Source organism: Ammospiza caudacuta, chromosome 1 (assembly GCF_027887145.1).
Source record: "Ammospiza caudacuta isolate bAmmCau1 chromosome 1, bAmmCau1.pri, whole genome shotgun sequence".
NCBI lineage: Eukaryota > Metazoa > Chordata > Aves > Passeriformes > Passerellidae > Ammospiza > Ammospiza caudacuta.
In genome coordinates this window covers 79,888,008-79,910,465 of record NC_080593.1, presented here as the reverse complement: position 1 = coordinate 79,910,465, position 22,458 = coordinate 79,888,008, and the positions used below count along the sequence as shown (strand labels likewise).

General features: G+C 40.8%; 1 protein-coding gene across 1 annotated transcript in view; it reads right to left on the bottom strand.

Moving 5' to 3' along the window:
• The window catches only part of MYO10 (myosin X), a 163,986-nt gene that overhangs the window by 71,828 nt on the left and 69,700 nt on the right, over nucleotides 1-22,458 (bottom strand). Inside the window, exons 3-4 of the mRNA XM_058818033.1 lie at nucleotides 19,136-19,294; nucleotides 2,522-2,709 (exon numbers count right to left, since the gene is read on the bottom strand). Coding sequence (XP_058674016.1) covers nucleotides 2,522-2,709; nucleotides 19,136-19,294 — 347 coding nt within the window. The remainder of the gene's footprint in view (nucleotides 1-2,521; nucleotides 2,710-19,135; nucleotides 19,295-22,458) is intronic.

Here is a 22,458-nt window from a genome sequence, read left to right as displayed (position 1 = left end):
ATTTGTTTCAATGTCTAATTCTAAATCAGTAAAAGATGCAGGAATGACCAGGATGCTGAATTTGCCAAGCACACTGTTATACCTGCACTTCCAATGCCCTAAACGAGATATGTGACAACAGGGAATTTCCTACGCTGTAGAAAGGCCATGGAAACCTTCAGTAATTTTAAAAAATCCTATTCTGAATCCTTCACAGATAGAGCAGCTAATGCTCTTTCAGGACAGCAGATTTGGCATGCAATTTTTTAAATTTAAATTGCACATTTCCTCAATTTCTGCAGTAACAAGATACCCTTATAAGTTGTATTGTGCCACTTATCTGAAACACAGAACTTACTGTTTCAATCCATGACCACAGTAGACAATTTTAAAAGGGATTCCTAATGCAAAACTTCTCCATATTATAGCTTATCTGTACCGAAGCACATGGTTTACAGAGCAGAAAGTGCTGAAGACTCCCCTGGAACATCACACACTTCTGCTTATGTCCATTTTAGGACATAACCCCCTTTCCTCTTGGCAGCTTGTGAGGAACTGGAATGAAAGGTAAAATACTGACGCTAGTACAAAACGGCAAAAATACCAATGGCCACCAGAAATTGTTTTGATCCCTAAATTTGTGTGAACACAGGGTGTTCGAAAGTAACTGCCTGGCAATAAAACACAAAATCATTACTCCACGTTAGCTATTGTCACATGACAAAGATCTCTGTGAATTTTATTTTTGCTTGGACTCTTACCTGAGCTCATCTTTATATGCACAGAACTATGTATCAAGTAATAAGAAGGAGAAATACAGTTAAAGAAAGCTGAAAAAACACACTCTTCAGCTTTGTGTCACTGCAGAGCAGAACCTGCCTAGAAGCGAGGCAGGTGGGCACTGTGACCTGAGAGCCTGCAGAAAGTTGCAAGGCAGGCCTGGCTGTGTTGCAGCTAATCCACATTTCTAACAACAGCCTGAGTGCTGAACTACATACACCAAATCCCCCTTGTATCCATGAAGCCTTGCAACCTGGCCCACGGTCTGAAATGTCAGTACAAACTGCCTGTTGCCAAAGGTGCTGCTCTCACTGTGCCTCAGCCCCTCTCTGTCCCACTGTCTGTCCCGTGCTGCAGTCAGTCCTACAGCCACCACAGGGACTCCTGGGGAGGTCGGGAGACAGCCAAAATCATGTCAGCTTGTGCCTGAAGAGCTCTACACATGTAACCTAGTGGTGCAGGAAGGGGACAGCAAGTAGGCCTAATCACAAAACCGTTGGGAAGGCAAGAGATGAGAGGGAGGGGAAACATAAGGTCTCCTACCCCCCTGAGCATCACCCCTGTCCGGAGCCTGGGGCAATGCTGCAGTGACCTGCTCCTCCCTATCTGCTGGGCCAGACTTTGGTCTCCCTGCCTGTGTGTGAGCCAACACAGCTGAGCTGGCAGGCTGGGGAATGGGAAAAGAGCTGGCTGCGTTTTCAGCTCTTCTGGAGGCAGAAGGAAGGAGGAGCTGGAAGCAGTGAAAAGCTATTGAAATGCCAACTGCTCCCTAAAGCACCCTCGGCCCCAGCCAGAGCCTGAATACCAGCAACACAGTGGCTCAAACGGGAAGCTATTAAATCACCATTAAATTAAAGCACAACAAGATTAGGCAAGGAAGATTAATCAGGCAGAATTAAGTGGCTGAAATGTGGAGGGGTTTCTCTTTTGCTATTCTTATTTACTGCATATCTCAAGAACTGGTAGGTTAAGTTTTTCTTTTCCTCCATATAGGAGTCAGAGTCTAGTGGTGAGAAACTACTGAGCTGCACAGAGATGTTTAAACTGGTGGGAAAACACTTAGGGTAACATTTGATGTGTGAAGATCAAAAATGCCCAAAAAAATTCAACCGAGTTTTTTCACTAAATATAATTGTAAGACACATAAAAAAAATTTAACGTTTTGTTAGAGGTACACAGAATGACACAAAACAAGTTCAGAACTCTCTTGAAACTGTGCTGTTTAAAAAGCCTGCTTTCTTTTGGAGTTCTCCCCATGTGGCCCACAGCCATGCTCCCAAACCACCTTGAAAGACTCGCTATTGTATTTGCGGGGTGTCCCAATGATGGAAGGAATGACCTGACTCCAAGTTCTCAGAAGGCTAATTTATTCTTTTATGATACTATATTTTATAAAAGAATACTAAACTAAACTATACTAAAGAATACAGAAAGGATATTTATAGAAGGCTAAAAAGATAATAATGAAAACTTGTGACTCTTTTGAGTCCTGACACAGCTTGGCACTAATTGGCCAGAGAGTGAAAACAACCCACAGCAGAAACCAATGAACAACCACCTGTTGGATAAACAATCTCCAAACACATTCCACATGTGAGCACAACACAGGAGAAGCAAGTGAGATAAGAATTTGTCTTCCTTTTTCTCTGAGCCTTCTCAGCTTCCCAGGAGAAAAATCCTGGGCGAAGGGATTTTTCAGACAACGTGAATGCCACAGCGCACCATCAGGGGCACGCAGAGCAGCAGCAGCAGCAGCACTCACCTGATGAGGATGCACTGGTTGTCATGGCGCTTCCAGAGGCAGCGGTAGCACTCGTTGGCCACGGCGAAGATGTGGGGCGGGATCTCTCCCATGTGGTGCCGGCTATAGCGCTCCACGGCAGCGCGGTCGTACAGCCCCGGGATGCTCTTGTAGGGGTTCACCGAGGCCACTATCGAACCAATGTAGGTCTGCAAGCACACAGCACCCCCAGAGCTGTTAGCACACGTGTGGGGAACAGATTGACACTCTTCTCTAATGACAGACATAAACACACGTTTGCAAAATCATAACAATCCTTTGGGTGAAGGTGGCCAGCAATTTTCCCTGATTTCTTCCCTTCAAGAAAAGCAACAAAAGGGAAAGAGTTGTTCCCACCTCTGTCATGTTCTCAGGCTTACCCCACCTATAACAGTGAGCTTATTGACTGTACAAATCCCTGCCTTAATGCTGCTTACAGCTGCATGGTAATGCCTATCAGCGCTGGCCTACAGCTGCTTCTCATGCGTCCTTAGGGACTTGCTGAACTTATTAAAAATCTGACTGAGCCCAAAGTAACAGTGGAAAGTCTGTATTTCCATGTAGAGTATCCAAGTCCTTCTCTGCTATTCACTTTTAAAACAGAAGTATCAGGCATCATGGTAGACACTAGGACCATAATATTTAGAATAGCAAGCTCTAAGAAAAGTGTGTGAAGTGGCAGATGCTCCAGAACCACTGGGTTTCTGCAACATTTTTAATATTAGTTGGATGCAGAACAGCAGCTGGCAAGTCATTAATTTCTATCCCACTGCAATTAGACAGTACATCAGTCAAAACCACCCAGGTAGCAGCTTATGCCCATTCCCATTGCCTTAACTCATTAGGCTGTGGTAACCTGATCATTTTCAACAGTCTGCTCGCAATGCTGTTCAATTTCTCCCTCACCCTCTATCCACTTCAATACATTTTTCTAATAAAATCCCATTAAGTGAGGTAGGAGATAACATTAAGCATGCTATCTCCAGAGTTTCTGGGGCATGTGAAATTAATTGATATACTGTACAGCATGTGCAGTGTTATTTTTGCAGAACCAATTTCATTTCGTTAAACGCCCTTTCTGCAGTTACAGGCAGGGAGCTGACACCTGGCCACAACAGCCCTGCTCTGGACTGGTGAAAAGCCAGGCTGGGCAGCCTCCAGCCCTGCAACACAGCCCCCATGTACAGACAGATGCCTCACCAATCCTCTCATCACTGACAGGAGCCAGCTGTGAAGCTGACAGCAGGACTGGGGCTCTCTTCACCTCCAAAGCCCCCTAACCAGAGACAGATGGATAAGGGGAGCAGCACCTTGCAAACCCCTGAAAGGCAGCCCCATGTGCTCCCCCTGCAGCCTCCTTCTCTAAGCCAGCACAGGGCATTCACTAAGACAAAGGGACCATCAGTTCCCCCATACTTTCCTTTCCCCTCTAGCAGTCTCTTTTGCAGCATTTACAGCGCACATCTACCTGCCTCCCTCTTTTTCTCCTTAATTAACATGCAATTATCGCTGTGTGTCAGCTCTCCTTTCTCACTGTTACCCTGCTGTTACAGCCCCCATTATCCACCTGTTCACCCTCCATCAGGCCCGACACAAATTGCAGCTCTGAGCGTTTGCGAAGGGAACTGCAGTGGTGCCCTTGAAATCATGACAATTTTATTAGCAGTAAGGGGAATATCCCTCCTCACTGTAACTCTAGCACCTTTAACAGAGTGGTGAATTTTCAATCTTTGTGTTTTATAACACCACCCCATCCCCACCCTCCCATGCTGTGCGACAGCTCAGAAGATTTCATCTAGAAGAGAGATACCATTTCAGCATGAGATCGTATCTCAGGCAATTACAGCACTGAGACAACAGCTTAATTTCCTGGGATCATCCCCTCTTGGACTCTTAAATAAGTAATAAGTAACAAGGAAGGCTCTGAAAACAAACTTCCGCTGTCTGATACATATTTCAGCACAGATTGCACACGGAAAAATTTTAAGAGGCTTCTTTTTTCAATTACACGACTGCAGTCCAAGTATGACCAATAAAAGAGACTGCTACAGATCTTCCTCTTTCCCTTATTAAAGTCTGGCTGAAGTCTTTGGAAAAGAGTAACTTGAGGCACATCATCACAACAGATGCCGTGGCAAAGATGTAAATAAAAAAATCCCCATGAAACATGAGTTTCATAAGTAAATAATCTAGTTTCATAAGTAAATAATCACTCTATAGCTTCTGCAAGAGTAAGTACCTGACAGAACAGTACCTCCATGATAAAGCACTGGCAAAACTGCATCACTATTGGCTATGCATTGGGACTTTTCTTGCTTCTCTTCAAAAACAGTAAATATCAGAAGAGGTGACAGCAGTCCACTTCTTCATACACTCATTTAAAATGGGGCAGTCTTTCACATGACTTAAGCACTTTTTTTTTAAAGTGACAGAAAGACTTGCAGAATATTAGCCATTACTGTGCATTATAAAAGTTTATTAAATAAAGTGAGCTGGCTTCATTGCCTTGTAATTCAGTAAGGTATAATAGAGAAATGGGCAGTGTATTACAGCAATAAAAGAAACCTAGTGAACAGCAGAAATCATACTGGTGAAAAAATCACCTCATTGAGCAACACTTCAGACATGTCACTATTTAAAAAATTCCTTCTCTATCTTTTCCTTTCAGCAAAAATGTGAAGAACCACAGTCTCTACTGAGAAAGGTACAGATTTGAGGTTCCAGTCTTCTGGTGCTTAAAGTATGTACTACTTCTTTGCAGGACAAGTTAAATGCATGCACAAACTGCCACCAAATTATAATGGCACAGGACAGAACAAAATCAGGACTTCAAAAACAACTTCCTCATCCCAAGGCAAGATCATGAAAAAAGCATATTCTTCACAGACACAGTGTATCACATTTATCACCTACCAGGTTTCACAGTCTGACCCAGGGGTAGCCACAATTTAGTCTGCATGGACTAAGGAGTTAGCTGGCCCAAGCAAAGGCTCTGCCTTCACCCAGGGTAGTTCAGCAAAGTATCAACGGGCTGAAGCAGCACTGTTATTAAAAACTATCTCAATTATTTTAAAAGGTCGCGTTAAAAGACAAATATTCTAGAAGTCTTTGTAAATTGCCTCTGGGATACTCCACTGCAGCAAGATCTGCTGCTGCAAGAATAATTTCCTACATCACTTCCAGGCTTAGTACTTATCCCATCCAGTACCTATCACAAGGTCTTGTTAGTAGCAATATTTTATAAGAGTAGATCCCAGACTGGCAGCTCTAAGAGCCCCAAAGTTAGGAACCTCAGAGAAGGGGGAAGGATACATGTACTCCCATGAAAAATGCTACCATCTCTCAATTTTATAGAATCACAGAATGGCCTGGGCTGGAAGGAGAGCAAAGATCATGTAGTTCCAACACTCCTGTCGTGACAGGACACCTTCCCCTAGAACAGATTGCTCAATGCTCCATCCAATGTGGCCTTTAACACTTCCAGAGATGGGGCATCCACAACTTCTCCAGGCTAACAGTTCCAGTGCCCCCATCCTCACAGTGAAGGATTTCTTCCTAGTATCTAACCTAAACATACTCTTTCAGTTTGAAGCCATTCCCCCGTGTCCTGTCAGTACATGCCTCTGTAAAAATTCCCTCTCAATCTTTCTTGTAGGCTCCTCCACTTGCCCTCCCTTGGAGACCTTGAGCAGCCCATAACAAAGCCCCTTTTTTGCAGGGCAGACCTTCTGGTGTGGCAAACGCAAGCATCTTAGCAGCAGGTTAAACCGGTGTAGAAACACACAAAAAAATGCAGGACTGCTCGTGGATGTGTGTTGTCTCCTGAGCACCATTTGTGCACCAGACATAGCATATGGCAAATTAAATGGGTTAGCAATCAGAAGCAGGATCTCTAAATTATATATGATGCCAACATCACAAAGCAGGTGAAATTTCAGAAAAGGTATTTTCACATAAGAATGACACTTCCACTTTGCTTGTAAAACAGTAATCTAAATTTTCTTTTTGTTCTTTGCAGTTTCTAATCTGATTCTGGAAGTCAATAATTACTGATTTTAATGAAAGTATTCCAAAGCAATTATGAATAGGAGAAATGCTGCCAGAGCACTATCAAGCAGACAGGGGAGTTCTGAAGACTTCCAGTTGAAATAGTTTGAGAGTTTTTTCAGTGATATACTGTGAGAACTCCTGTTAGAAGCCTGACCCCTTAAATCCTGATACATGACTGTCTCAAGGCTTCATGCAGAACCATACACAAACTCCTGAACTACTTTGGTACAGACTAAACCAGCAACAACTTGTAATCAGATCATGGCTAATACATTTATTTAAGCCAAAGAATAAGTGAAAGTTGAGTTACTCAGCCTGAATCCCAATGCAGCACTTTGATTACTGTATTAAAGGTTGGGTTCCTTCTGCACTTTCAAAATTTTACTGGAATTTTACATTGTTAATTAATCCCCTAAAACACTTTTAATCACAAACCACAGACACTCCTGCTCCTCCTTTCAGCAAAAAGGGTAAACAAGATTGTTTGCTGATTGTCTACAAGGACTTTCAAAATTAGAAGTTCCAATCCTATCTTCTCAGCCAGACATGGAGTAAGGCAAGACAAAATTAAAGATGTACTTCAGAAAGGAAGAGATTTTTCATCAGTTCTTTGAATGCTTTTTGTTTTGCTTGTTGCCTTCTGATAGCAAATAGCTTTGAGCCTCTGTCTTGAAATCATCCCACAGTCCTTCAAACACTGAAAAACAATTTAGTCTTAAACAAGAGCTGACAAAGACTGCTGTTATCCACAGAAGTACTCTAGTAAAACTTAATATAGTCAGAGTAGTCCTGTCTAACATAAGCAGGTGGGGTTTTTTATTAAAAACACATTCAATTTATTTTAGTTTGATGTCAAACAAATTAAATTGCATACAAGCTTTTATTGATCCAAATCCACTTTCGTGCATTTTACACTTAGTATTACAAGAAAAAAGTTTGCAATGTAGGAACAAAATACAGTTTGAAATGTCTTACTTTCCCATGTAGAAAAGGCTTTCAGATTAAAAGAGAAAGAAGTAGAGTAAGAAATTTTCCCCTCTTTTTTTTTTTTTTTAGATTCTCTATAATGAAAAAGCAAAGAAAAAGAAAACTGCCCTAATGGAAGACCACTTCATTATTCCTATAAACCAAACATACTGAATACACCAGATCCACCCTGCTTTTCATCTTTTCCCCTTCACAGATGCTTTTTAGAATTTTGGGGTATATCCTTTTAGGTTTGTTCCATACTCAGCAATCATACACACTGCACTTCTTCCCATTTATGTCAAAACTTCTCCACAATAACTTTTCTGTTTCTGAGGATCCTTTATGATATCTGTGTTCCACCCAAGCTCACTTTTCCCATGTAAGGTCATTAAATTTATTCTACACTGCCCTTCTCATGACCTTACACTCTCTACATCAAGGTGCCCCTCTGTACTTCACAGACTTTTAGCATCCCAGTCTTCCTGCTTCCATAAATTAATAAATAAAGAGGGGGAAGCAAGGAAGGACACACACTTAGGCTCTCCATATCTCATGCTACAGGGAAAGTGGGAGAGAGAAGGCAGAAGCAGAGTGGAGGACTCTGTTGAAGGACATTATGTGCTGCTCCCAAACTAAATCTTTGATCAACAACCTCAACAGAAACTGCTTGCATTATTAAAACAGGTGTAAGAAGACTGCATTACTCTACTTTTTTCTATCATTGTGTTTCCTTACTACCACCAAAACTCAAAATATTCTTCACAGCTTGAAACTAGAGATGCTGGAATGGATTAATTACAGAAATTAAGATTTTTGTTACAGATATATACACTAACATTGAGAAACAGGACTTTGTCCAACTCTCTTAAGAGCACTTTCAAGGCTTTCTTCTTTAAAGCATGAAAAAATCTATGTTATTAGAGAAAGAAAAGCATGCTTACTAATGCCTCAAAAAATATGTTTCTGGACTGTTTTTGAAAAACTTCTGAATTTCCTGCAGTCTCTTACGGAACTGATGCTGTGTCTGAAAAGTAAAAGTATTTTTTTTTTTAAATGGGGTATTGGTATTAGCCTGCCAATATATTCCACAAGTATTACTTTCTGGGCTTACCCTTAATATATGGGAAACTTCAAATTAAACTGCAGTACAGCTGGCTCACCTCAAATAAGCTACTCAAATGTCTACTTCTATGTTACTTTTACAAAAGGCATGGGAAAAGATTTTTATCACCATTCCACACAACCTCTGCATCTCACGTACCTTTAAATCATCACAGCTACAGGAACCTTACCAAATAAAACCAGTGCTTTCACAGAACATGCAGTGGCAGGCAACTTTCAAAAGACCACAAAATAGCCATCAAACTTTGTTATGTTTTCAACACCAAATGTTAAGGTGTCAGGATGAAAAACCTGGGAATAGAAGAGTTTGCTCCACACTGCAGCTATGGCCTTTGTGGTTCAGAGCTCCCTCAGGTGAAAGGATTGGTGGTAATCAGGGTTGTGTTTATTCTGTGGCAGAGACAACCTAATGTCTACCACATACACATCAGCAGAAATAGGAGAAAGACAGCTGGTCCACATTTTGGTGTGCTTTTTAGGGGAGGCAGAAGAAGGGGTGATGGTATGCCATAAAGAGGATGGTAACTAATGCCCTCGTTCATGGTAGGATCTCGATTTATCCTCACTGTGGTAAGTATACTCTGTCTTTCAGCTAGTCCCATGCTAATTTCAGTGGGACAGAATCCAGTTGCCTCATGTCTGAAGCAAAGCTTCTTTCTTAAAAACCATAATCAAAGTGAAGCACTAAACTGCAATTTAATGTTTTTTAAAACTGCATGTTTTAAATGTTTTCAACCAATCAAGCAGTTCCTAAGATGGAAATGCTATACTCTATAATCATCTTTACATCCTTGGGCTCCTGCTGTCCTCACCATGTCTGGTGACTCATGGTGAACTTCCAACCGCCCAAATTTACATCAGCTTTGCTTTTTTCTCTATCTGTGTTCCTTGTAAATGCACTCAACATTATGACCCCTAAACTGTTGGTTTTTACTTCTTAAGTTCAGCTGTAGGATTGATTGCAAAATGAGCTGCTTGTAAATACACAGGCCACATTACAAATTCAAGAGTTAGCACCCACAGGAGAGGACCTTTAGAAAGGAACCGGAACATGACACAGAATGTCACTAGAAAGATCAGACACCTACAGCCAAGACCCACCTTCTACATGTTCTCCTTGTCACTGGTTTGGGAAAGTGTCTTCTCACACTGCTCAGCTGTACTTCAAACCATGTCCTTCAGTCCATGAGGGAAACTGCAGCAGCCTCTCCTACCAACCACTTCCCTGACGGTCTCTCCTTCTGTGCTGAGCACAGAACGGATCTGAGGCATAACAGAACAAGGCCTTTTCAAAGCCAGGCCTTATGCTTGATTCCACCAGCACAGTTCACAAGAAGATTTTGGAATAGTTTGTTAAATGTGATTTCACACTATCACAGGCAACTGTTGGGCAACAGGACACCCTCTTACATGCAGCCTTGTCTGTGATGTTGACCCTTCAGTCCAGCTAATGTGACCTTAAGCTTCCCTTGGTGCAACAGTGTTAAGCAACACAGTCCTGCTCCCAAGCCCCTCTAAGGGCAAAGGCTACACTATCTCTCCAGGAAAAAAGTTGTACTTTGTAACCCAGCTACCTTAACTTCCACACTAAGAGATTCCTTCAGCTCCCTACAGCTTCAATCTTGCACAGTCATTGAGTCCTTGTTCTAGGAAGTTAAGTGAAAGTGTCTAGGCCTGTTTCTTCAGGGTTAAAAACTGGGTTTTGGTCACCTTAGGTGCCAATGTAAATACCCCAAACTGCACGGAGGCAGACACCTTTCTGCTTCCACAGAAGGCTCAGAGATGGTGAAGACCTCTCCACCTGGTTAAGAGATATGTTCACAACTTAATCTCATCTTTTTCTCTTCATTTTCTCCTTTTGGACAGATTGTTCCATGTCAATGGGGATTACTCAAGGAAACACTACAAGTGTTTGCCTGAATCCACACCAAAAGCAATCCAGTTAGGAAGTATGAAATCAATTCAAAAAAGGTTGATAAAAGAGCACTGTTACAGCCAAAGGTAAATTCAAACCAGCAGATAATAATACAGATATCAGATAGACATTTTTCCTTCTTTAAGATATTCACAGGTCTCTGGTAGTTTTTCTCCTGTATAAAAAGCCCCAAGTCTCCTTGTTTTTACTGTACTTTTTTTGCTGACTAATACAATGCAATCTCTACCATGCAGCAATCCTATTTACTGGGTCAGAATAATGATCTTCTGTACAGTTTTCATACAAACAATTACTGAAGAATTTCTCTCTTTGCCATTGCCACGCAGATAGAGGCGGCGACCTCCTGAACACAAACACAATTGATCAGAACAAGACATTGATTTTTGTTATTTTCATGGGCTGCAATGCTGCATGTGAAAATAAGTTTGCACATGAGACTGTAGCAATCTGTGAGCACAGTTTTAACCAGGAAAGCCCCAGCTCAAATCAAAAAAGGCCTCACAAAAAGCAGAGACCCCATGGCTTATCACTTAATTTCAAATGGCCTGTGGCACAAACTAGTTCTTCCTCCTGCTCTGTTATTGCACAATGCTCAAATGAGCCTTTCAAAACTGTCTGAAGGTCTAATTTACCCTCCAGCAAGGAAAAGAAAAAAATGGTCTTCTTCCTTCCTATACATTCATACTGGAGAGATGAAGGGGCTTTTCAGAGAAAATACACACAAAGGAGAACCAAAATGCTGGTAAAACAATGAACCAAAGAGCATTGTCTTTACAACACTGGTGAAATATTTTTATATAAAGCTTCACAGATCTGTTTAATTCTGCCTGAAAGTATTTTACATACTGATATCCAGATTTCCATAACTTCTGTGGCTCTTTAATATTTGAAAACCTCTCCTATAGAAAGGGCTTTTTTAGGAGGAAAGCAGGAAGAGCAGGAATTACTCTTTAACAGAGCATGAAAAGAGAAATCAAAAGCCAGCATAACTGAAATCTATCTCTGTGCCAGGTAGTTAGCTGGATGGCACTGAACTGCTGCCAAATAGCCGTCAGTCGAGAAATCAGGACTGAGATGGCAAATGGAATTAACTGTCAAAAATCTGCTACATGGAACTTTTGGATTCCGTTTGCTTTTAAAAGGAGAGACTGACAAACATCAAAGGGAAAAAGCTGAAATTGCCTGTGAGAGAGGGACCACCTCTTTTCAAATAAAAAATAACAGGCTGGCCATGAATCAATGATCCATTTACACAGATAAACAACAGCTATAAAGGTAATTCACTCCCAACTTAAATGGGTTGTTTGCAGCGTTTCTAGTATTAAACTGCTGGAATATGTGTGTAAGACAGTTGGACAGTACAGCACAGGCAGGAAATTTTGCGCAGCTCACTTTAAATCTCGCTTTACAGTAAAAGCCTAACCTATGTAAAGAAAACATGCTGGTGACAGGTAAGCGCCCTAAGGTTTGGAGTCAAATTCCTGCCCTCCTGTCAAAGACTTTGCTGGACTGGGAACAACAGATCTCACAGAAAGGAGCCAAAGCTTACCTCCAAGCGAGGCAACGGCACGTGCAGAAACATTCAGCACCGTTTGCAAAAACTCTGAACAGCACTAAGCTGCTGCTGGCATTTGTGCAAATGACTTATAATTTTTCTTTTGATTCTGCATGTTGGTCTGCTTTCTGTTCTTGGCTCATAGAGTTAGCAGTGACATAGAATAAATGAATACGAGACTTCAAATCTGGGAAGACATCAGCAAGATATACCATCATCAATGACAAAATCTGCACATGATGACAGATATCTACTTTGCAGTTTTCTATATGAAGTTGCCATATATATATATGCAGTTGCTGATATATCTATACCAAAGATAGTTTAGAGCTTTTGTATTACAAATAGAAAACTCATGGAAGTCAACAGAAACTGATCCTGTTGCCAGTCCAACTAATTAAACTGGTACAGAGCAGAATAGAAAGAGCAAGCTTTCATGTTTTAATAAAACTTTGACCTCTTCACCCTCTCCACCTCACTAAAGCAGCCCACTGATGCTGGCATGTGCACACCCAGCAGGTTACCAACACCACCTAAAGCCCTGCAAACCATAATATAAATTTATGTGTTGGTGCAGGCATGGGCACATGTGGCCACTGCACACACTGCAAAGTGTTTGTGTAGCTGTGGCATACATGGCAGGGTACTCAGCGACACACACCTTTCATTTCTTTTAACACTATCACATTGATCACAACACCTCAGGCTGAAATACCTCCTTGGATCTGAAAATAAGCACCTTTAAAATCCCCAGTATTTTCAGTTGAGGACTTTGTGAGGACAAGAGTTCGGACAAACACTCTTTATTGTTGCTGTTATTATAACTATTAGCATTTCCAGAAGTCATGCAGACTGGAGGAAGTTAGAAGCAAGGTTGGTTAACCAACTGATGGCATTTGTTTACTTCTCATATCATTACAGCTATGTTTCTCCATTCACTCATATTAAAAAAAAAAAGTTAATTTGCCTGTGGTAGACAATTTTTGATCTATATAACTGACCAGCCTTTAGAAATAACAATCACCAGTAATAAATTTCACTAGATTTCCAATTAAAACCCTGCTGTGTTTTTATAGATCTTTGTCGGCTGCTCTCTAGTAACAGATGTGAAATGGAAGCTGTAATTAATGCTTGGAGACAGGAACTCGCTTTGAACCGCATTTTGAAAACATTATCTGATGTGTGCAAGCATAACATTCTAATTATGGAGGTAAGCAGCTATGTATAGACATTTGTCATGCATTCTTAGCAACAGCACTCTCTGCTTCCACACTTCTGTGGAAAGAGCTGGTGGCAAGAATTTTCCCCATCTTCTCAGCAGCATAGGAAGGCGTAAAAAACACTGTGATTCATCAGCACAAATCTTTGAAGATTTCTTTACTGTAAAAGCAGAGCAATTAAACAAACAGCAGCTTCCCTAGTGACCCCAGAGGAGATCCTGCAAACTGGTTACCTGGGACTGCTCTACAGCAGTGGATGCCTCTGGAGAGGAACCATGCAACCACAGCTGGATTGCAGACAAGACAAGATAAATGTACTTCTAGGGGCTAGTGTAATTGTTCTAGGCATGTGTACTGTTTTTATATACATGTTTTATAGTATTAATTAATGACAGTTTCTGGGTACCATTGTCTGGGGTTTTTAAAGTCCATGCCCCACAATTATTTATAACAAGGCACACGACAGGCCAAAGACCAAGGCTGTTGAGCTGTCCAGGACATTGTAGGGGTCCATGACATACATACCTTTTAGGTTCAGTTTCTGCATGGAGTGTGTCCAACTTTTTCCATTTAATAAACCAGTCATGAGGTTTTCTCTTTATTAACAAACACTTTAAGGCTATGGTTTAGTGGTATTTATGGTGGCATTCAGTCAAAGGTTGGCCTTGAAGACACTGGAAGTCCTTTCCAACCTCAGTGATTCTATGATTCTGTTGGCTTCTACTCATCCTCCTTTGTTTCTCTGCCTTCACCTACAACTTGTGCCCATGTTAGAGGACATCTGAGCAGGAGTGCTATTGAAATGTATGAATTATGTCTGGCTGCATTACATCAACTATTACTTTAGTGTGCCCCACTATTTTCTCACTGTAACATGCAGCAATATCCACTTCCTGCTGACCATCATAGCATGGTACAGAGCAACTGCATTGGATCCAAAAGGAGTTTTACTGTACTCAGAGAAAAACCAAATATGCAAAAACCCAGAAAAACAAGTCACAGAGAGCAACTGACCTAGATACTAAAGTGTCTGTGTCTGCAAACAGAATTTGAAAAAATCCCTCTGGTGATTATTGATTAGTACAGCACAAACATCAACTAGTTGCCTCTGGGAGCCCTCATGACTTCGAGGGAGATAAATTATCTAATTACTGCAAGCTTAACAAACTACAACTGAATGTGCTGCTTAAGTAAATAAACACTAATAGATTTAAAAATCAATGCAAAACTAACTGAAAATCCCTTTTAAGAACAGATAGAAATGAGCATTCTGTACCATGAAGTGGCTAAGAGTTCTGCAACAACCTTGTCAGGGAAGAGACAACTTTTCCAGTTTAACACCTTTTTCAAAAATCGGATAAATGTTGCTTTTTCACCCAAGTTATTCAATGTTTGTTGCTTCAGCTGAAGAGAGAAGGGAAGCTAGCCATGAAAACTGAGCTCCTAATTACCATCATCCTCCCTCTGATGTGGATGTGGCTGGTACAGCACTACATGTCGACGTGGCTGGTACAGAACTGTTCATACACATGCACACAAACATAACAGATGGTTATAATTACTGGCGGGCGAGCTGCACTCCTAATTTGAGAGTGAGCAAAAATAGGTTGTGTTGTCCCTCACCCTTCCTGGACACCACACCCAACTGTTGGACAACCTGGAAGTCACTGTCCCTCCCCATCAGGGGAGGGTGACCGAGGGACCACCACACTGCAGCCCAAGCAGAACCCCACGTGCTCTGGGCATGGTGCACATCCTCCACCTAAACAAGGCAGGCACGTGTCAAATCATCACCACCACTTCAAAGGTGGATGTGCCTACCTAGCATTTCTTAACTTAATTCAAAAGGAAAAAGCTAATCAAAAGGGGTTTGAAACTTGTTTATTGCTTGAACTCATGCAAATGAGGGTGGATATGACACAGAAAGCCTCTGCACTGACCTGCACAATATATAGTGCAGTTATTTCCAACCTGCCTCTCACCTCAGCAAAAGCTGCTCTCTCATCCTCCACTCTGCTCTTCTGAAATTTGCTCACCTGCATCAATAACCAACCACTGGCAGAGACAAGACAACTGCAACTCATCCCAGAGCCAGTCCAAACACCATAATTTGTGTGACTCACAGCACAGTCCACACCATGCGGTTTATGGAATTCTCCCCAAGGCTGAGGCAGTCTGCTCCGCAGTGTGTACTTAACTAAAAGTGAACCAGAATCAACAGCTTGGGAACAATTTGCCTTTGAATGTCGACAAGAGTGGCTGCCACAGCACTTGCCCTCTCCACATCATGTGTCCTGTGATGGCCTCACTTGAGAGGTGACCAAATCCCCCAAGTGCTTCACAAAAGGCTCTGTTTTCAAATGCGGCCATCCTCCATTTTTAGCATTAGTGTTTATCTTTCCATATTTTGCCACATTCTAGTCTAGCATGCAAGTTAATCTGAGCATTCAAAGATGAGCAATAAACCTTGTATGCTGATGTCCACAGCTGGATAACCCACTGTTTTTCCAATTAGGAACACAATGGGAGATGAAGTAGCAATGAAAGCCCATGAACCGTATGATCACTGCCATCTTAAATTTTGTCCTTTCCTGGAAAACAAACGTGGTGATAGCATAGAACCAAACTTTCAAATAAATGCAGTATTAGTCACAAAGCCTGAAAAAAAATACCAGACAGTACCAGCCTGCCTGAAAGAATCAAGAAAGGACTTGTATATCCTATGCTTCTCACAGACCAGAAAGGGAAAGCACACACTCTTTCATGGAAATTCACACAAAGGTGTCACAAGATGTTAACAGACTTGACTGATACAAAAAGATGGTTGCACATAGACAAGAACAACGTTTTGTCATTCACCTTGCAAACAGCAAAGATTCAGCTGAGAGCCTCAATTATGTTCAGAGCCAAGCATCATTCTCACTATGAACATAATCTGTAATCTAATTCAATATTCATCCCTCCCCAGGAGATATCAGGAAATATAGAAAATTCTCTGTTGACCCTTTAAAGCTGCAGTTGTTGGCAGCAGCAAATAAAGTCGCTGACATGTTTGACAAAAGTTGGCATCAGCAGCAAATAACTTTGTAGTATGAATTAGGAAGTAGTGAAAAGTTTAGGAACACGGGTATGAGTATGTGAGACAAAAATGTTAATAAGTAACGGAAGATTAAACTGAGCTCAAACATCTGAAGATATTTATTTAAATGCTGGAGAAACAGCTCTTCAAATACAGAACAACACACAAGTTAACAGAGGAAGATCTGCATAAACATTTGTCTTTCTGAGAAAGTAACTGTTTAAAATTTCCCTTTAATTGTTTGTTCTGTACCTTTGAAATTATATACACTTTACACTACAATTAAGTATATTGCACTTGATATCATGTTTATGTGTGTATGAACAAGCAAGCCCCAAAACTCAAATCCCAACTTAGTGTATTCTTTGTTAAGGTAAAAAAGGTGCTTCCTGGTCTCAATGCCACTGAGAAAATGAACAAAAATCTGCCATGCTCAAGAACCACACTAATATATTTGTAATACTACAAGCACAGAACTCAAAAATGACAGCACACACCTTTGCATATCTCTTCCCCCTACGCAGGATGTGAACAAGAAGGTGCACAGAACTGAGACAAAAGAGATCTGTAAGCTAAAAGCCAGAACACAGCAATTATAGGGTGGTTTGTATCCAGGGATGGCAAGAAGTCTTGCAATGGGATGATCAGCCCCTAAGCCCACAGTGGAGAGTGGTACACACCTTCCCAATTTATCCCTAACTCACCTGGGGCAGATACAGACAAGGTGATGAGGCAGATACAAGAGACAATATGTGAACTACAGTGATGAAGCCATTCTCGGTCAAAGGAGAAGGCAAATGTATAATCTGTAAAGTTTTGTTTGCTCCTGGCATAAATTCCAATGGCTTTTACTGCCCTGTACTAGGACTAGTTTGGTCCCAAAGCAGAATGACAGAGCAAGTTTGAATGATCAGCTGCAAAGTAACCTTCAACAAAGGTAAGCTTAATGCATCTTCAGGTTTTTTTTTAACATTAAAATATGATTGAATTGCTCAATATAGTGAAGCAATTTTGGCTTAAAATGACAGATCTCCTTTTGCAATGACAACACCCCCTTCTAACATACATGCTCCTATATTTATAAACTGTGATGAAATTACTCAAGACATGCATTCAGTTTTTTGGGATATTTTTGTTCCTAAAGCCCTTTCCTGCTAAAACAATACTATTGCTGCAGTAGGAGTGGGGTACCAATGAGGTTGGAGAAAAGAAGATGCTTCTATAGTCTAGTCCTTGTTACACATACAGGGCAAGAGAAAGGCTTTCATACGCATTTCAAAACACATATTTTTTTTCCAACCACCTTTTCAATAATTTTTCAGGTGGATCCAAAAAAGTAAGCAGCTAAATTGACAAAACTGAAGGGACAATGCACAGTCAGTAGCAACTGCAGATCTGTCATCATTAAAAGCACACAAACCTGTTTGTCTAGAAAAGTACACCGCGCTAAGCACCAAGGATCAGAACACCCTAAACTTGCCTTGACAAGCTAAGAAAGAAGCTAGGACATGTCTCTTCAGAACAAGGCTGTTCTATGCCTCATAAAAAAAATCACACTCATACCCTCATGGTTTTTTAAAAGGGGGTGTGTCCTCTATGTGAGTGCACGTCATAAAACACCTTTTTAAAATTTGACTCACACTGAGTACCACATGCTAATCTAACAACACTGACAGAAAACCAAACTTCTATCAAGTATATGTGTTTTACTTGCACATGCAGGGTTGTTCATTTATGCTATTCATCTTTTGTTTGCTGATTTTTCTGAAAGGTAAAACAGTTCATTTGTTTTGAGGAAAAACATATACATAAAGACTTATGTAAATCCTCAGTATTGAGGATTCCCATGCTAGCCACTTTGGGGTAATGTGCAAAGGAATATTATTTCATTGTGCCCTTTTTTGCTTTCCATCAAATCTTAAATACAGGGAGAATTTGTTTTTTTCACTTAGATATGCTAATATTTAAAAATAAGAAGCTAAACTCAGTAGAAGATGGTTGAAATAAAGCATGTATATGGTCAAATCAAGGACGCCAGCATGTGATGAAACAAAAATCGTGTTCTGCTATTATTAGTAAAAAAACCCAAACCACTGAACCACTGAAAAGTGCAATTTTGCAACCTGCAGCAGCTGCTAATATTCCTTGTATTTTTCTCATGCTTAGTGCAGTTCCAGACTCAGGAAAATATTTGCATCTAGTTCAAGATTAATAAAAATATTGAAGAAGCAGGTAAATCTAATCATAAAAATCTTGATTACAGAGTTAAGAAAAGGAATTCTGTATGGACTAATTCCTAGTTTTGGAAACTGATAAACAGCTGTATGTTCTCATAGACCACAAACTCCAACTATCTTTATTTAACAGCACAAATGCTCAGCTTGACAACTGCATGCTTCTTTCATAACAACCTTTCTACTACAATGCAAGAGGGGAAGCTGATCAGAATTGGATCTTGGCCTAACAGGATATCAAATGCCAGTGACAGACTAAGTTCCAGCACATCCTCTCTGGTGACATACACAGCACATGTTGTTGGGGCAGAGTTTAAAGAAGAAGAAAATGAGAGTCCTTTACACAACCCCATGACTGAAAGTGTAGAAATTTATGTAGCATTCAAAAACATTTCCAGTGGATATTTTTCTTAATTTTAGAAAAAACTTACATAGATTTTATCTTGCTGATATCGCTGGAATAAGTTGTGCATGATGGAGCCTTCATGGAGATCGATGAGCGCTGCCATGTCCTCCACGCTCTCTGTGCTTGTTGGATGCATAGGCGTTACTTTTTGGTGTGTGATCGTGCTCTGTTTATAAGTGAATACCTAAAAGAGGGGAAACAAAAACAATATTAATCAGAGCACACGTTCAAAAACTCCTGTCTGAGAATGGAGTTTTATACCCATTCATATCCCCTATCCAGCTTTTCAGTGTGCAGACTTGCAAAATATAATAGCCTGGCACGGATACCTTCCTCTAAAGCTTCTCTGACACTGATTGAAGCCCCAAATGCCTACATGGGTCATCAGAAACTAGAACACACTGACTGAGGACTGTAAGGGCTTTTCCTGTTAGAGGGCAAATGCAATCTAGTTTCACACTGGATTCGTGCTAGACTTTATCAAGAGAAATATAAACCAAGCAATATCCATTCCCAAAAATACGAAACCAACCAAACAATAAACCACCTCTTACAGTAAAACCCACTTACACTCAAATTGCTCTGGGAGGAAATGCCTGACTGTGCAAAACAGCAAATTAAAATTAATGCTCTAATAGGCTACAAGTGTTCATGTGTTTGATCTGAAATCCACTTAAATATTTCCATTCAACTATCCAGTCAGGAAACAGTCATTACAACTAATGCGAGTAGCAATTTAAGTTCTGTGTGCAGCAGATATTTAGAAATTAATAGGCCAACAGATTTCTTAATTGACTTTTGAGACTAGTTTCTGAAGCCAGTTCTTAAAAGACAGTAAAAGCTCTAAAAAAGAATTTAAATACTTGGTTGGAAAACACTTACATATATCTTCTGTAAAACTTTCACAAATATGCAAGAAGATGTACACATCCTCAATATAGTTAAACTTTTATGAATGCTAATAACATCAATAAAGGCTACATCCCATTTCCTGCAAATTTACATCTTGGCACCTCATCCTTATAGACATATGCCCACATTCGCACAGCCAACGCTCCTCAGGCAATTCTTGTCCCTGCTAATGGCACCACTTCAGTGTTAAAAAGTCAAAGCATGGAACTAATGCAACTACTTTGTGGAAATATTGATGTTGAACATTAGAAAAAACCCATGCCCTTCTGAAATCCTTTAAAATAGTACTTATGAAGCCAACAGAAGCAGAGCCATAGCTGTCAGCCAGGCACCAGCAAGCACTGTGGGAATGCTGCTGCGGGCTGGGGGACACGCTGTGCGCAAGAGGAGGAAACCCCTCAGAGGTTTTTCACCATAAAACCTCATGTATGTCCCTGGCAATGAAAGACTGAAGGAGCGACATTGCAAGAGGCCACCCAGACAAACAGTGATGTTGTCTGTCCTGCTGAGACAAGTGAGGAAAGAGAGGCTGAAGAATCAAGAGGCTGAAGGCAGATCAGATGAAACATCAAAGCTCTGTACTTGGATATCCTAACAGCTGGAAGAGGAGTATAGCCTGAAGACATTTCCTCATTAAAACAGTATCCTAAACATAGCAAATGCTGGCACAGGCCATCACACCATTACAGGTGTCACTTGCACCAGCACAAAGCATACTGAAGGAAAGCTGGGTAAGAAAGGAGATACGGGAAAGAAATTTCTGACAGGAGCTGGGAGGCATCACAGACATCAACAAGATATGTGAGCAAACCATCAGAAAGCTCCAACAGGTTCAGAACATCCTAGGTATAATCCTTACCTAAGGGAAAAAGACAGACATGAAGACATCAGAGCCTTATTTTGCAGTAAAGAACCATAAATATGACAGGACAATGATTTGTACAGGGCAGAGGGACCCTGCCAAGATGGAAAAAGTAGCCACTCGTAGGAGCATGTGGTCCAGACAGAACATCTACTATGCAAAACCAATGTGAAGAGCATCAACTGATAGCAAAACTTTTGCAGCTGAAAAATGTGTTAGCAGTCCTAAGACTTACCACACAAACCATAAGTGCAATTAGAGATAATTACATCTCAAAAGTTATAAACTGCACTTCCTAGTCAGAAGAACCATACAGGAAAACAAGGTCATATTGGAGAACAAAAATACCACAAGCTGAAGGATTTGGAAATAAAAGGGAAATAAGGGGAGCAAATCGTAGAAAAGTAAGCAACTTAACAGAGGCTATGTATTGTCCTGGATACAGAAAAACAGATTCAGTGGGAGAATTAGGAAACCAAAAGAGGATGACACATATCCTGTGAGTGCATCTCATGTGAACATGGAAGGAAGGCAAAATATCACTTCTAGGAGGATAACCTCCATATTTGCGATGCCTATCCTTTGATGAGTGATGCACAGGTTAGTAAGGTAGGCAAAGCCCCCTGTACATCACTCAGTAAGTTTATTAATGTAAAGAATTCACAGACAAACACCAAGAAAAACAACACGACAAATGAGTTGCATGTGGCAGCACTACATAAGATGGCCCCTGCAGATTCATTCTTACCACTCAAACTCGCTATTTTCTCTTCTTCAGTCTAGTTGTTCTAATACTTCCATCTCTGCCACACACTGCCTTCTTGTTTGGGTGAAGAAATTATTCTGCAAGCTGATTCAGAGATAGGATTGTGCATCACTTAGCTAGAAAACATACCAACTTCTAATAATAGCTGCCACCGAAATAAGAAAGGAGAAGGAGCTCTTCTTGAAAACTGAGTAGCCACTTCTCCTTTATTTTTAATTCTTGCCAGAACCATGCATCCCTCAGATGCATTAAACCCACTGTAACATTTGATCAAAGCCATCTAACAAGATCGAAGTCATGAGAAAGGGCTGCAGGATCACATGTACAAACCTCATCTCCTTAAAATGGGCTTTCTGCAGTCCTGCTGCTGAAAAGCCTGCTTTGTTTTATTTCATCTTGAATCACGCCTTTATTAGGATAAGGACATGGAAAAACTACCTTGAACTTTGTCAGTACTAACTAGAAGATCATGTTATGAAATATTAAAGCACTTGAAATCCTCAGGAAATAGGAACCCAGAGCCACTCTGCAGGGTCAGCACAAAGAACAGGAAGATGACCCAGTTGGCTCCTGAACTTCAAGAGGACCCTGTTGGCAGAGTGCAGGAACATCCATCCTCAAGGACCCTCCCAGCATTTCTGGAAGGTCAAGTGCAATATGCAGGAAACTAGAATAAGATTTAAGACAAGCCTAAATGAGAATTCAGCAAAAACGTCTTTCCTTTCTAGATATAAATGGTTCAAGATAACAAACATGCTGAATACATGGAAAACTCTAAATTAACCTTAAAGAGACAGCATGCAAAATA